At 46.9% G+C, this 15,676-nt stretch overlaps 1 protein-coding gene across 1 annotated transcript in view; it reads right to left on the reverse strand.

Annotated features, from left to right (window-relative positions):
• Positions 1 to 687: 687 nt before the first annotated feature.
• Positions 688 to 15,676, reverse strand: part of LOC308590086 (uncharacterized protein) — a gene marked incomplete at its 5' end in the record, with an annotated part of 46,362 nt that continues 31,373 nt past the window's right edge. The window contains one exon of the mRNA XM_081199744.1: positions 688 to 1,990. Within this exon, the coding sequence (XP_081055870.1) occupies positions 840 to 1,990 (1,151 nt within the window). The 3' untranslated portion in view covers positions 688 to 839. The remainder of the gene's footprint in view (positions 1,991 to 15,676) is intronic.

Here is a 15,676-nt window from a genome sequence, read left to right on the forward strand (position 1 = left end):
CTCCTTCTCTGCTGCCGGAGCTGTTTCCCCTGATACACTGGAACCTCCACCCCCTTCGCTGCGCTCTGGCGGGGAAGCTGGTCCTGACTCCCAACTGCCACTTTGGGATTCCCTGCTGGCCCCCTGCTCCTGACGCGTCCCCCCTGGGGCTCCCCTTGCCTTGACCACAGGCACCCCCTTCTGGGAATCTTCTGATTCGCTGGAAAGACTCATGGAATCCCTTGAGTCATTGTCATCCTCTTCCTCACTGTCCTGGGATTCTTCCCCATCGCTCTCCATCTCCTGCCTCCCCTGTGCCTCTGTCCCTGAACCCCTGACACATGTATAATGAGATAAGAATCCAATGTCTTTGTTCAGACCAGGTCTCTCCATGGTTTTAAGTTTGGTAATGAGTTGCAATTCAGCAGCTTCTTTCCAGTCTATTTCTGAAATTCCTTTGTAGTAAAACAGCTACTTTGAGATCTTGTATAGAATGTCCTGGGAGATTGAAGTGTTCTCCTATTGGTTTCTCTGTTCTGTGATTCTTGATGTCAGATTTATGTCCGTTTATTCTTTGGCGTAAGGTTTGGCCTGTTTGTCCAATATAGAGAGCTGAAGGATACTGTTGGCATTTGATGGCATACACAATGTTAGACGATGAGCAATTAAATAGGCCCGAGATGTTGTTGGGGCCAGTAATGGTGTTGTCCGGGTGTATGTGGCAGCAAAGTTGGCATCTGGGTTTATTGCAGGCTCTGGTGCCAGTGTCCGTGTTAATTCTGGTTGTAGTATTATTGTGGGTTAGGAGTTTTTTAAGATTGGGTGGCTGTCTGTAGGCAATGAAAGGTCTTCCTCCCTTTCTACCCTGTGTGAATTCTCTGATGGGAAGTGAGATTGTTGCTTTGACTGAAGCGCTTTCCACATTCCACGCATTGATATGGTTTCTCCCCTGTATGGATTTTTTGATGGGCTGTGAGACTTTCTTTCCTGGTGAAGCTCTTTCCACATTCCAGGCACTGATAGGGGTTTTCCCCTGTATGAATTCTTTGATGGGAAGTGAAACTTATTTTCCAGGTGAAGCTCTTTCCACATTCCAAGCACTGATAGGGTTTCTCCCCTGTATGAATTCTTTGATGCGAAGTGAGATTGGCGCTGTTAATGAATCTCTTTCCACATTCCACACACTGATACGGTTTTTCCCCTGTATGGATTGTTTTATGGGAAGCTAAACTCAGTTTCCAGTTGAAGCTCTTTCCACATTCCACGCACTGATATGGTTTCTCCCCTGTATGGATTTTTTGATGGGCTGTGAGACTTTCTTTCCTGGTGAAGCTCTTTCCACATTCCAGGCACTGATAGGGGTTTTCCCCTGTATGAATTCTTTGATGGGAAGTGAAACTTATTTTCCAGGTGAAGCTCTTTCCACATTCCAAGCACTTAAAGGGTTTCTCCCTTGCATGAACTCTTTGATGGGAAGTGAGACTTTCTTTCCAAGTAAAGCTCTTTCCACATTCCAAGCACTTAAAGGGTTTATCTCCTGTATGAATTCTTTGATGGGAAGTAAAATCTGAGTTCCTCCTGAAGCTTTTTCCACATTCCATGCACTGATATGGTTTCTCCTCTGTATGAATTCTTTGATGGGAAGTGAAACTTATTTTCCAGGTGAAGCTCTTTCCACATTCCAAGCACTGATAGGGTTTCTCCCCTGTATGAATTTTTTGATGGGAAGTGAGATTTTCTTTCCTGTTGAAGCTCTCTCCACATTCCAAACATTGATATGGTTTCTCACATGTATGAATTCTTTGATGGGAAGTGAAGCACTCTTTTCGACTGAAGCTCTTTCCACATTCCAAGCACTGATAGGGCTTCTTCTCAAGGGGATTTCTTTGATGGGAAGAGGAATGGGAGCTCTGACTGAAGCTCTCTCCATAGTCTGAATCCTGATATGGCTCCTCCACTGTGTGGAATTCTTTGTGGTCTCCCTTGTTCTTCATTTCCAATTCATCACCAGCTGAAACTAAGAGACAAATGGATTAGAACCTCGGGAAGAAGTGCAGCCCCAAATTATGGAGTGATGCTAGTTAATGCTTATCACAGGGAGAGAACTCAAGGGAATTAGATGTTATAATATTCCTTTTTTTCTTTAAAAATGTCTAGCTTCATATACAAATCAAGTTGAATTTTCTCTCAATTAAATTTTTAAAAGATAACTGTACAGCTTAACTTGGTGTGTGCTTTTATTATTATTTAAATGCTGGCCAATGCAGGAAAGTTCCCGGTTCAAAATTAAGATATATTCAATATGCTAAGTTGTTGATATGCAATAATATATCTAAACAAATTTTAAGAGCTGGTGAAATATTTGGGAACACTAACAGTGGCCTTGTGGTAGGCGATGTAACAGTAGGGGAATGAAAATGGCAAACGTGAACTTCTGTGTGCTGAAAAACACTTTTTGTACGTTCAACAAATGTGTGTAGCAGCTGCCAAATTTAAACTTCTTCAGTGGCAAAAAAATATAATTATGATGTGCATCACCTTAAAGCAATTTGGATGTTTTCATAAATTCTTGACATCACAGCATGCAGCAGAAACTTGTTATATCAGCATTATTATTACTCAAGTGCCCTTACTTAAATGTTACATTACTGCAAGAAGTTACGGGGGACGAGGCAGGGGGCCTTCTCGGTAGGGGCACCCACCCTGTGGAACGCCCTCCCATCAGATGTCAAGGAGATAACTATGCAACTTAGAGGACTTCTGAAGGCACCTCTGTATGGGGAATTTTTAAATGTTTGATGTTCAATGCCTGAGATTCAAAAAGCCTGGCTCTTTTCTGGGATGGAGTTTGTTTGGTCCAGTTGTGGAATCTTTGCCATCTCCAATGTCAGTCGACTCTTTGGTCAACCAAAGAGAGACAGAAGCAAGACTGAAGCTACTTCAACATCTCAAATCACTCTGAAGCCTACATTTAAGAAGGCCTGGGCAGTTCAGACATCCTGGTCAGGGTTTTAAAAGGCAGAATATTCACAGGGGAAAAAAATCAATAGCCATCCATCCAAGGTTTGCTGTGGGAGTGTTAACATCCCAGGTGCTGTGGGTGGCGCTGTTGAGCCCCATCAAAATATCGTCGTCGAAATAGGTTCGTCACATAGAGAGATGTCTTGAATTACAAAACAGATAGGATGATCCAATAGGGAGCCTTACCGAAAGAGTCCAAGATCCCACGATTCTCCTCCATGACTTCCTTATGGAGAGCTCTCTGGTCAGGATCCAGCAACGCCCACTCCTCGTCTGTGAAATGGACAGCCACATCTTCAAAGCACACCGGACCCTAACAGAACATGAAAAAGGCTGTCCTCTTAGAGAACATTCACTTGGCTCTGTTGTTGTCTACAGCGGCCAGACCCCTCTCTGCCTTCCTCATCCCTCTCTCCTGCTGCAGCTTCTGCCTCGGAGTCTGGGCTGCTCTCTGCCACAGACTCCCTCTGCTCCCTGAGCCCTCTTCCCTCTCCAGCTTCAGACCCCTCCTCCTCCTCCTCCTCCCAGTCGGCTCCCTCTTCTCTGGCTCCTCCCACCATTCCTCTGCATCCAACTGTGTCCAGCCAGTCTGCATGCAAGCAGTCCTTCCCCACAAGGCTCCTTCCCCCTACCTGATCTGGGTCCACAGCTGCTGCCTCCCCTCCACCACCATGAAAAGATGAAGGAGCAGGTCTTGGTGGCATCATTCCGTCACCTGGGAGAGACCAAGGTAAGTGGAAACCGTGAGCGCCTGCTTCTCTCAGAGGTGAAACAGTGCATCTCTCAGTACAGATGGGGCTTCGTCCAAGTCTCCCCTGCTAGCTTCCGGTTCCGCTCTGCCTTAATGGAGGCAGCGGGAGATCGTTGGCAAAGGAAAAACAAGGATGACTGAGGGTAATTCTCCTCACAAGTTCCCCCAGGGACAGGGGGAACGGGCTTCACTCCCAGTTCGTCTCAGTACCTGGCTCTCGCTCCGGCATGGGTTGTGGGAGGCAGGGAGGCGCTGAGTGCGAAAGCCCTCCGCCTGCTGAAAACCCTCCTTCATAGACATTAAGGAGCAAAGGTTTTCCTGTCAATTAGAGCTCAATTTGGACTAATGTACAGATGTTGCTGGAAGGGATGAGATCATAAACTGTGGGACCGAAACAGCTGCAAGGTCTTTAAGGGTTGAATTTGAGAGAAGACTTCATTTGGTGCAAAAGATGGGGGGGGGGAGAGGGAAGCCTACAGCTTCTTTATATAAAGTTTTCTTCTCTACATTTATGATTTGGCAACCCACCATTGAATGCTAGTTCAAATTATATATGTACAGGTGTGCAGGGATGAAACTGTATTGCAGATATGGAATATAACATCAAATGAAACTTTGTGTGTAAAAAAAAGGAAAAAGGGAGGGAAGCTCTATTTTACAAAATGTTTACGATGGAAAATTAGAGCTGACTCTTCCCTATCCTTTATTATTTATTGACTGAACTGAATAATGCTAAAAGGACTTGGAATTTAATTTAATTGGATAACTGTGCATTTATATTTGGCCAGATAGAGGGATGTAAGCAATCTGCAAGTTGTGAAGGAGCTGATAAAATTCATTACTGAATCATTTGCAGTTCGACAGATCCCTCTCCTTCCCAAGCGGAGAAGAAAAGTGGCAAAAACAGCTTATTTATTGGGACCGTGTGATTTTTGCAGCTGCTGTTAAAGTTGCCAAACAACGAAGCATGGGACGGAGCAATGGAGAATTTCTGAAACCACAATGGGATATTAGCTCTGCCCAAGAAATGATGGAGAACAGCAACAACCAGGAAAAGATAGACAGAACATTTTACAAGGACAGGAAGAAACATCAAGAACAGAAAGATTGCCACACACATGGGAAGAATAAGGATATCGCTGGAGTGCCTCACTTGTAGTTTTATATATTATTTAATGTGTCAAAATGAATGGAAGTCATTAATATTGCAGTTGTTGTATAAATGATTGTTATCTTGACTGGAGTGTAATTGAAATTAATAAGATTTTGGAATGCAGAAATAAAGAAAATCATCAAACCATCGTGGAGGGGCCACCTAAATTATATAATTTGGGTTAGTATTAGTAATTGTATTGTAATTTGGCATTGTTATAATGAGGCTATTATAGGACTGTAATTGAAAACTAATAAATATTACTATTGTGGGCACATTATAATGATGGAAGATTGGGAAAGGTTGTGGAAGAAAGGAGTTAAGGTTACTGAATGTACTGTATTCAAAGAAAACATTATGAAAATGATGTATAGATGGTACTTAACCCCGGTAACGCTAGCAAAGATTTACCACACGAATGACAATTTATGTTGGAAATGCAAAGAAAAAGAAGGCACCTTTTATCATATGTGGTGGATGTGTCCCAAGGTGAAAGACTTCTGGGAAAAGATTTATAATGAGTTGAAAAAAATGTTGAAAAATACATTTACTAAGAAACCAGAAGCCTTTGTACTTGGAATAATAGGATTGGAATTGCCCAAAAAAGATGTTAGATTGTTTTTGTATGCCACTACAGCGGCAAGACTACTATTAGCTAAAAATTGGAAATCTCAAGAAATACCAACAATAGAAGAATGGCAGATGAAGATGTTGGACTTTTTGGAGCTGGCCAACCTGACTAGAAGAATCCGTGACCAGAAAGAAGAGGCGTATCAAGAAGACCAGAAGAAATTTAAAGAATATTTAGCCAAATATTGTAACATAAGATGATTAGAAGTTACTTGGAAGTATCAAATAGGTTTAGATTAAGAATGAATTGTAAAGAATTAATGATAAGAATATCAATAAAAGAGAGAGGATAGTAAATAGAAGGAGTTAATTTTATTAGAAATATGATTTTGGAGAATTGTTACAAGGTGATACAATGAAATTCAGTTAGGGGGATTTGAAGTCAGTTAACAATGAAAGTTAAATTAGGATAGAACTAATAAGTGATTTTATTTGTTTTTTTATTGTTTTCTTTAGTACTGTAATGTGTTTTCTTTTGTGTGTTTTGTATGCTATTTTTGTTATAAATGTGGAAAATTAATTTTAAAAAATGAAAAATAAAAATTTACTATTGTAAAAGTCTCCCCTGCTGAGTACATTTAGACATTTGTACCCATTTCATATATTAGTTGTGCAAAAATACATCTCCCCCCACCCCTGAGCTCTGGACTCCAAGTGTCTTCACCTAAAAGATGTAAAGAACTCACAGATTAGTTTCAAAACCAAGAGAATGTGACAAAACGGGGGAGAAAACACTCCTTCCTCCTTACCCAGAGGCCTCACTCTGGCGTCCAGCGGAGTCTTCTCTGCCTCAGAAGAATCAAGACCCATTTGTGACAAAAGATTCTTCCCCTGAAAGAGAAACATGGATTCAAAACAGAGAATGGGGAGAAGGAGTAGAAAAGTTTATTTAGTATTTTTATTAAATCTACTACTTCCTTACATTTGAAGGCCCTCCACTGCCGCAGGGAACCTCGTCAAGGCCCTCATCTGCTGCGGGAAAGGCAGCACACCCTCTGCCACTGTGAGGAGGTACAGTGGGACCCTCTGCTCCCATGGGGAGGCCCAGCAAGGCCCTCCACCGCGGCAGATATATATCATGATATACGGAGATATCGTGATACTTAACTGCTTGAAAACCAGATATCGCCCATCCCTACCGGGAGGACTCCCAAGGAGAGGGGAGAGGAGGCTGAGGGAACATTCCACAAAGGAGTGAGGCAGCAGGCACAGGGTGACATAACTGGATTTCGAAGGCTCAAAGAGCATTTCCCCATGCAGAAAGGATGTACTTGATCAAGGGAACCATGGACTCAGAAAAGGTGAAAACCTCTGTAGTAGAGCATTTGGAAATACTCTCCCTCCTCTTTGGAGCCCCTTTGGAATATCCAGAGGAAAGTCTCTCTCACCTGCTGCTCTGCCTGCTTCCTCTCCTCTGCCTGACTCAGGAGGAAACCTTCGGCCAGGGCCACCGCCTGGGAACTGGTCTCCGCTCCGCATTCCCTCACCCAGCTCTCCATCTCCGGAGGAAGGACAGCCAGGAACTGCTCCAAGATCACCAGGTCCAGCATCTCAGCTTTCGTGTGCCTTTCTGGCTCCAGCCACTGATGGTCAAGATGGTAGAGTTGGCTGCAAACCTCTCGGGGTCCTTTGGCCTCCTGTCTGAGTTGCTGGCTCTGCACCTCTGAGTAGAGGGTGTTCTCCTCACCCAGGATCTTCTGCAAATAGCTTCCCCAGAATCCACCATTGCTCCCAGTTTTGATGGCAAGGCCTATTCCTGCTTCAGGGCCAGCTGAATATTGCTTATCCATCTATGTTATCACGTCACCTCTAAGAGATTGGAAGAAACCCCTTGGTCTTTCCTAATGAGAGGTGCTAGAAAATCCTACAAAACAAATGCATTGTTCTGTTATAAAACTGATACACAACCAGGAGAGGAAAAATGTTCCATGGGCAAGCATGGATGAGTCTTGCTAGGAATCACAGCCCAGATTCTTTTGAAAATAGTTAGAAGGAATGAAATCAGAATGGTGATTGACGAGTGAAATATTTGTAATAGGTATAATTTGGACCCAGGACGTGGGTGGCACTGTGGGGTAACCCACTGAGTCTCTGGGCTTGCCAATCGGAAGGTTGGCGGTTCGAATCCCTGCAACGGGGTGAGCTCCCATTGTTTGGTTCCACCTCCTGCCAACCTAGCAGTTCGAAAGCACATCAAAGGGTAAGTAGATAAATAGGTACCGGCGGGCAGGTAAACGGTGTTTCTGTGTGCTGCTCTGGTTTTGCCAGAAGCGGCTTAGTCATGCTGGACACATGACCCGGGAAAACTGTCTGCGGACAAAAGTTGGCTCCCTTGGCCAGTAAAACGAGATGAGCGCCACAACCCCAGAGTTGTTCGTGACTGGACCTAACAGTCAGGAGTCCCTTTACCTTTTAAAAAATTTGGACCCAAGGCAATATTCTTCTTCTTCATTGAATTTATATACCGCCCTATACCCACAGGTCTCAAGGCGATTTACAGAATAAAATAAAAAAATAAAACCACAACATAGTCAAAATAAAAACAACCAAATAATACCCCCCCCCCATTTTTTAAAAAAAGGGCATAGGTTGCCAATCAAATCAACCAAAGGCCTGGTTAAAAAGGAACTTTTTTGCCTGGCGCCTAAAGGTGTATAATGAAGGCACCAGGAGACCTTCCCCAGGGAAGGTGCTGGGGAGAACATTCCATGGACTGGAAGCCATGGCAGAGAAGGCCCCGTTCTGGTGTTGCCACTCTCTGGATCTCTCAAGGAGAAGGCACCTGAAGGAGAGCCTTAGAAGGTGATCTCAGGGTCTGGGTAGGATCAAATGGGGAGGGGCAGTCCTTGAGGTATTACAGTCCTGAGCCATTTATAATAATAATAATAAATTTATTATTTATACCCCGCCCATCTGGCTGGGTTTCCCCAGCCACTCTGGGCGGCTTCCAACAAAACACTAAAATACAAAAATCTATTAAACATTAAAAGCTTCCCTAAACAGGGCTGCTTTATAGGTCAAAACCTGCACTTCGAATTGTGCCTAGAAGCACTGGCGGAGGAAGAGGGGTTGGGGGGGGGGAGTGCACCACCCCCAGCAGCATGATTCCAGCAGGGTGCCTTGCAGCATCCCCCCCCCGCACTGGGTGCCACGCCCCCACAGACGGTGCACCACGCCCCCAGGATGCACGCACGCCCCGGGACACACACCATGCCTCCAGGACATGCGCCAGCCACGTCCCTGGGACGCGTGCCAGCCATGCCCCGCCTGCCCTGCACCCCACCCCCCGCCAGAGCTGAAGCTCCGCCACTGCCTGGAAGCTAATTGGCAGCCAGTGCAGTTGGACCAGGATTGGTGTAATATGCTCAAACCGTCTTGTCCCAGTGAGCAACCTTGCTGCTGAATTCTGCACTAGCTGAAGTTTCCGAACCGCCTTCAGAGGCAGCCACACATATAACGCATTGCAGTAATCTAACCTTGAGCTTACCAGAGGATTCTCTGTTAGGATTCTTGCCCCGTGTTGCAGTCATGGGATTATTTTATCACATGATGGTGTATGTTTTCATTCCACATAGTGGGAAGTGATGGAGACAGGATGTTTATATTACTGTGCTCTGTGTACTGTGTTACTGTAATGTGGGACTATATCCTTTGTTCTCTCTCTCTTTGATGTCTGATGAGAAAGAGGAAGGAGCTGACTCAGAATGCTCCCAGCGTACAGTGGTGCCTCGCAAGACGAAATTAAGTCGTTCTGCGAGTTTTTTCGTCTTGCGAATTTTTCGTCTTGCGAAGCACGGTCAAGTCGCAACTTCACCTCTTCAAGCGGGTTTAAGAAAAAGAAAACAAACTTGCAAGACGTTTTCGTCTTGCGAAGCAAGCCCATAGGGAAATTCGTCTTGCGAAGCAACTCAAAAAACGAAAAACTCTTTCATCTTGCGAGTTTTTCGTCTATCGAGGCATTCGTCTTGCGAGGTACCACTGTATATATGTAAATAAACGTAGTTTAGCCAAAAAGTTGTGCTACTGAGTCTGCCACATGAACTGCCAACACTCTGTTGATCCTAAAGTGTGCTGATGCCTCTTGGCATCAGTCGCTGTGATGTTCAGGCTGGAGAAAGACTTTGAGTCTCCCGACCGACCAGGAGGGAGAGAACATGCCAGCCGGGCATGTGTCTCTCCCAGGTTCCCACCCGTGCAGAGGACGCTCCTGACCCACCCCTAGTTCAGAACAGTCGCTCCAAAAGGATACCATGGTCAATGGTACCGAAAGCTGCTGAGAGGTCAAGGAGAATTAACAAGACATGTTTCCCTTGTTTCTCTCTCAACAGAGGTCATCATACAGGGTGATCAAAGCAGTTTATGTGCCAAAACCAGGCGTAAACCGCGATTGAAATTGATCCAGTAAATCAGTTTCTCCCAAAAGCGCCTGGATCTGGTTTGCAACCACTCACTCCAGAACCTTGCTCAGGAAAGGGAGATTAGCAACTGGCCAGTACTTAGGTTTTCCAAATCCAGGGGAGGTTTATTAAAGTTTGGTTTTACCATTGCCTCCTTCAAACAGACAGAGACCACCCCCTCTCGTAAAGAGGCACTGATCACCTCCCTGGCCCAGCCAGCTGATCCCTCCCTGCTAGTTTTTGTCAGCCAAGAAGGGCAAGGGTCTAGAGTGCAACCGGTCTCCCTGACTGATCTGAGCACCTTGTTCACATTCTTGAGCCTTACCAGCTGAAACTCATTCAACACAACAGGACTAGACTGTGCTCTGTGCACCCCATGAGATTCATCTGCTATAACAGCAGAGTCAAGGTCTTGGTGGATGCATGCGATTTTATCCTCAAAATACCTTGCGAACAAGTCACAGCGAGCTACCATTGGTTCTATTACCTCCTTTGAGCTAGCCTGTAAAAGGCCCCATACAACCCGGAAAACTCTGCCAGACGACATAATGAGGATGCAAAGGAGGCAGCCAAGTATGCCTTCTTTGCTGCCTTCACTGCCACTAGGTAGGCTCGATAATGAGCCCTTACTGGTGTTTGGTTGCATTCAGTCAGGTCTTTCCTCCACTTCATTCATCTCCCAGCTTGTTTTCTTGCCCTAAGCTCTGGCGTATACCAGGGAGCCAAACAGGCTCCACGAAGTGGGAGAGGGCACTCAGGGGTGATCATGTCAATAGCTGAAGCCATTCGTGTTCCAGAGGTTGGCCAGGGCTTAGAGAGGGGCACCAGTCAATCCCCCAGAGCCGTTGGGAATCCCACTGGATCCATCAGCCTCCGAGGGCGGACCTTTCTAATAGGTCCCCTGCCTAAATCTGAACAGGAAGTGATCCAACCATGACAAGGTACTGATGTCAATGTCCCCCACTTTCAAATCATCCTCTTCCTGCCCAGTTGAGAAAACAAGGTCCACTGTGGCCTGCCATGTGCACGGGGCCAGTGACATGTTGGGACAACCCCATGGTTGTCATGGCGACCACGAAGTCGCCCCAGAGCCAGCTGCCTCGGCGTGGATGTTGAAGTCTCCCAGAACCAGCAGTCTGGGAGACCTAAACACTGCCTCCAAGACCAATTCTGTCAGCTCAGGCAGGGAGACTGCTGGGTAGCAAGGTGGGTGGTAAACTAGCAGAATCCCTAATCTGTCCCAATTGCCCAACATCAGGAACACACACTCTAGAGACACACCCCCCCACCCCCACTGGACAGAGAGCCTGAAGATAGAGAATCTCTATAGACCACAGCAGCTCCCCCTCCCCGACCCTCGAATCTGGCCTGATGCAGCACTGAGTACCCAGATGGGCACAGCTGGGTGAGACCAACTCTACCCTGTTCACCCTCTAGGTGGAACTGCCCTGGAAGACAACTCAGATTCTGGTCCAAAATGCAGTGGCCAAATAATAAACTGGATTCCTTCTATTTTTAAAATAATGTTTCTATCCCACCTTTTTCTCCAAAGATCTTCAGGTGGCATTGATGGGTCTATCCCTCCTTATTTAACCCATTTAAATCATATAAACACCTGCATTGGTTACTATTTCATTTCTGTGCATAGGCGCCGACTCCATGGGGCTTGAGGGGGCCCGAGCCCCCTCAAAAATTCGTTTGGGGGGCTCCGCCCCCCCAATAATCTCCGGCGCCCCTCCAGCAGAGCGCCATCGCCGCCCCTCCCCCAGCCCAAAATGCACAGGGTCGGGCTGCATGCCTCCTGCCCTCCCTCCCGAGCAAAAGCTCCACCCAATTTCCGCTCCGGAGCTGATTAATAGGCGCAGCACGCTCTCCCCTATTCGCTCACGAGGAGGCGGCGCCACTTTATCTGCATATTCATGAGCTTATTTATTATTCATGAGCTTTCCCGGGCCCCCCCAATATTTTTTATAAGTCCGCGTCCCTGTTTCTGTGACCAATACAAGGTGCTCACATGAGGGAGTCACATAAGCCCCCAGGTATATATAGAACCATCTTGCTTTGGAAACACCCCCCCCCCTTCATCAAAACTTTATATTGTTTCATAGGCAATAGAAGAGGAAAAATGACCATTAATCTAAGGACAACCACAAGGGCTCTTGAATGTTGGCTATGCAATGTTGAATGTTCCAGTGGTTTTCTCAATTACAGCTGGCAGAGAGATTTAAGCTGGATAAAAGGATTTTTAAATAAAACAAAAAGAATTGGCCGCCTAGGTTGGTGACCACCCCTGCTTCCTGTGGGAGGGAGTGCCAACGGTTTAACTACGCCCTGCGTGATGAAAGGACTTTCTTCTACCTGTCCAGCATTTTTATTCGCTTATCCCATAGGCCAAGTATTATTTCTACGTCCAAAGGTTGCCATCTGGCTATGACCTCTGTGAATCGCTGTGTCAGAGCTGCGTTAATGAATGTGACTAACTCCGCGATCTAAATGGGGCTCATTTGCATTCCCATTTTTTCCTAACGCAAAGACGCCCCCCCCAAAGGACCTCCCTCCCCAAACTCGCCCCCTGCCTGGCTTTGCAGAGAGGAAGGGGCAGAAGATCCTCTCCCTGGCTGGGGTCCCCCCTGCATGAGCTGAGCAGCCCCCATGCACCCCCCCATCTCGCGCCCCATGGGGAAGAGAGAGGAGACTCACCAGAGCCCAGAAGGCATCGCCCGGCCACCTCTGCAGAGACAGGAAGGATTTCTGTCCTCTCTGGGAATGCAGCTCAGCTCCTTTAACGCTTGCAAGGCGCAGCTCGCCAGCCTCTCAGGAGCCGCATGCATCGCCCTCCCCCGGCGATGTCTTCTTGGGGGGACCCTCTGAGCTGCCGCCTGGGCTGCTTCCTCCCTTGGCCAGAAACGGGGGAACAGCTTGCCGTGCAAAAGGCTCTGGACGGAGCAGGAAAGCCCACCCTAGAATCACAGAAGTGGAGCTGGGAGGAACCCCCACGGTCATCTAGCCCAGCCCCTTGCAAGGCAGGCATCTCATCGGAAGCATCCCTCCCAGGTGGGCATCCCGCCCGCCTCCTTCTCCCCGTCACGCCCCCCCCGCCACTCACCGGCTCTACCCCCCTTCTAGGTCCGAGGAAGGCGCTCGGCTAGCCAAGCAGGAGAAGCGAGGGGCTCCCGACTCCTCCCCAAACGCCTCCCCGCAAATCCCGCAGAAAGGCCAAAGCTGGAAGGACTCCCCTTCCTTTGCACGTGGGAACAGCAAGAGAGCCTGGATCGGGCGAAAGCCTGTCCCTCAGCTGGCAGTGCTAGATTTACTATAAGCTAAACAAGCTATTCTCTGCAGCCAAAGATGGAGAAGCTCTTTACACTCGGCAAAAACTAGATCCGGAGCTGACTGTGGCTCAGATCATCAGCATCTTATAGCAATATTCAAACCTAAACTGAAGAAAGTAGGGAAAACCACTGAGCCAGTAAGATACAATCTAAACCAAATCCCTTATGAATACACAGTGGAAGTGAGGAGCAGGTTACTTATCCATTCTGAAGGAAATCAGCCCTGAGTGCTCACTGGAAGGACAGATCCAGAAGCTGAAGCTCCAATACTTTGGCCACCTCATGAGAAGATAAGACTCCCTGGAAAAGACCCTGATGTGGGGAAAGATGGAGGGCACAAGGAGAAGGGGATGACAGAGGACGAGATGGTCAGACAGTGTAGTGTCTGGCGTGCTCTGGTCCATGGGATCACAAAGAGTCAGGCACGACTAAACAAAAAAAAAACACACAAAAAACAAGCTATAGTTTAGGGCCCCACTCTCTTGGGGGCCCCAAAAAAAATTAAAGGGGGGAAACTAGATGTAAATTTCCAAACTATAAGATAAAAAAAATAAAACCTACATACAGCAACAGTGTTCCATGTTGTGTGGGCTCCTATGATGGTGAAGGAATGGGTTTCCCAAACCCAAAACTGACTGTGCAGGCAGTTTTTAAACTGCACCAAAATCCCCATTTCTCCTTAGCTAAAATGCATAAACTTTAGCCGTTGAGCAAATGCAAAACAAGAACACAGCTCTCTCCCTTATCAGTTTGACGTCAAGACTGGCCTTGACTTTACCAGTAGAACAGACACAGACATATCTTAGGTCCTGACCACAAATGACGCAGAGACCCAAGTCTCGGACTAACGCCAGAGCATGTTCTCGGAAGTAGTGACCTCTTGCTCCAAGATAGGAGTAGGAACAGGAATATCCTTTTATGGTCAGGAGTGCAGGAAGGAAATCCCTTTTATGGTTAAGAGTGCCGGAGCAGGAACATATGTGATGTCAACCTACGTATACAAGCTGACGTGGTTGGAAGAAGGGAGAGGGTGCCTGGAGGGTATATATACTGCATGAAACTTGTCATTTCTTTGGACTTGCTGTGGACTCACCACGCAAGTGCCTTCTGCTATCCGGAGAGCAGAATAAACTCTTTCTTTGAACCAACTCGGTGTCATTTTGACTTCCTTCCTCCTGTCACGGAGCAACGCAGACCCAATCGGTGAACTCCAATAAGGCTACATTTCTTGGTGCGTTGGCCGGGAATCCGCGTTCTCCGAGGACAGGACAAAGGACCGAGGCGTCACTGCGAAGCAAACAGCTCGGTCGGCGTCGGTGGCTCCAAGCGCGCACCCTACCATTTCTAGGGGGAGCCCCCCACCCCGTACCTGAGTGGAGATGCAGCAGAGACGGAAGAAAGACAGCAGCTGCACGGGGGAAAGGGCGCCCAAGGGAAGGGAAAGGTAGGCTCCACAGCTTGTTTGTGGGAGTCAGGGGTTTGATCAGCCCCGCCCAGTAGGAGCAGTAAAGTGCCGCTGGGTTTAGCCAGTAGAGAGCAGTAGTGTGCCGCTGGTTTGCCGGTAGAAGAGCAGTAAAAGTGCCACCGGCTTTGGGAAGGTTGTGGGTAAAGGGGATTGGGGAGGTGCATGGGTTTTGTATGTGTATGGGGGTTTGTATGTATGTGTATTTATTTGCGTATGGGGACACTCCAGTGAATGTTTTGAGTGGATGAGCCGTTGGGGCTCAGAGCCACTGACGAAGCGAAGTGTGGTCCTTGTAAGGTGCGGTTCCTAGCGACGCGAGTCCGTCTAGGCCACTAAGAGGACGAGGAGAAAGGTGACTGGGTGAAAAACAACTCTAGGTGGACGGAGTGTCTCAGGGCTATGGGGGAAAAAAAACAACAACCCCAAAACAAAACAAACAGCAAACCAACCCCTTTGCAGTGTTTGTTCTTTTTGGACAATTGGAAATGTCAAGCTACAGTTGAAAAAAAACCCTTTAAGCTCCTTTCTGTATTCTGGCAGTGACCAGCATAGGTGCGTCCAGTTGGCTTGTATTGTATTGCCAACACGTGGGGTCCGGGGAAAAAAAAAAAAGATATGTGCTCTGCAGAGGCGCGCCAGGAATAGAACCCTGCATGAAGGGGTTCTCAATTCTGCCACATTCACTGTGCTGCATGTTAGGGGATTGGGAAACAGACCTTAAAACACCTAGAATCTTGCAGAGTACAAGTATAAAAAGGGATTATTTGGTCTTTAACACTAAAAGTGACATGAGTTGCTCATGAGGTCAAATTTTATATTTTCATGTTAAAGGTGGGAAGGTTTCAATTACTAATACAATCATGTAATCATGTACTGGTTTCAGAATTTGAGTGTCATCAACTCACTGTGCTTTGAGCTACCTGGTATCTTAATATTTTTGTTAAAAGT

This window comes from Podarcis bocagei (assembly GCF_964188305.1).
Source record: "Podarcis bocagei genome assembly, chromosome: 7".
Taxonomy (NCBI): Eukaryota; Metazoa; Chordata; class Lepidosauria; order Squamata; family Lacertidae; genus Podarcis; species Podarcis bocagei.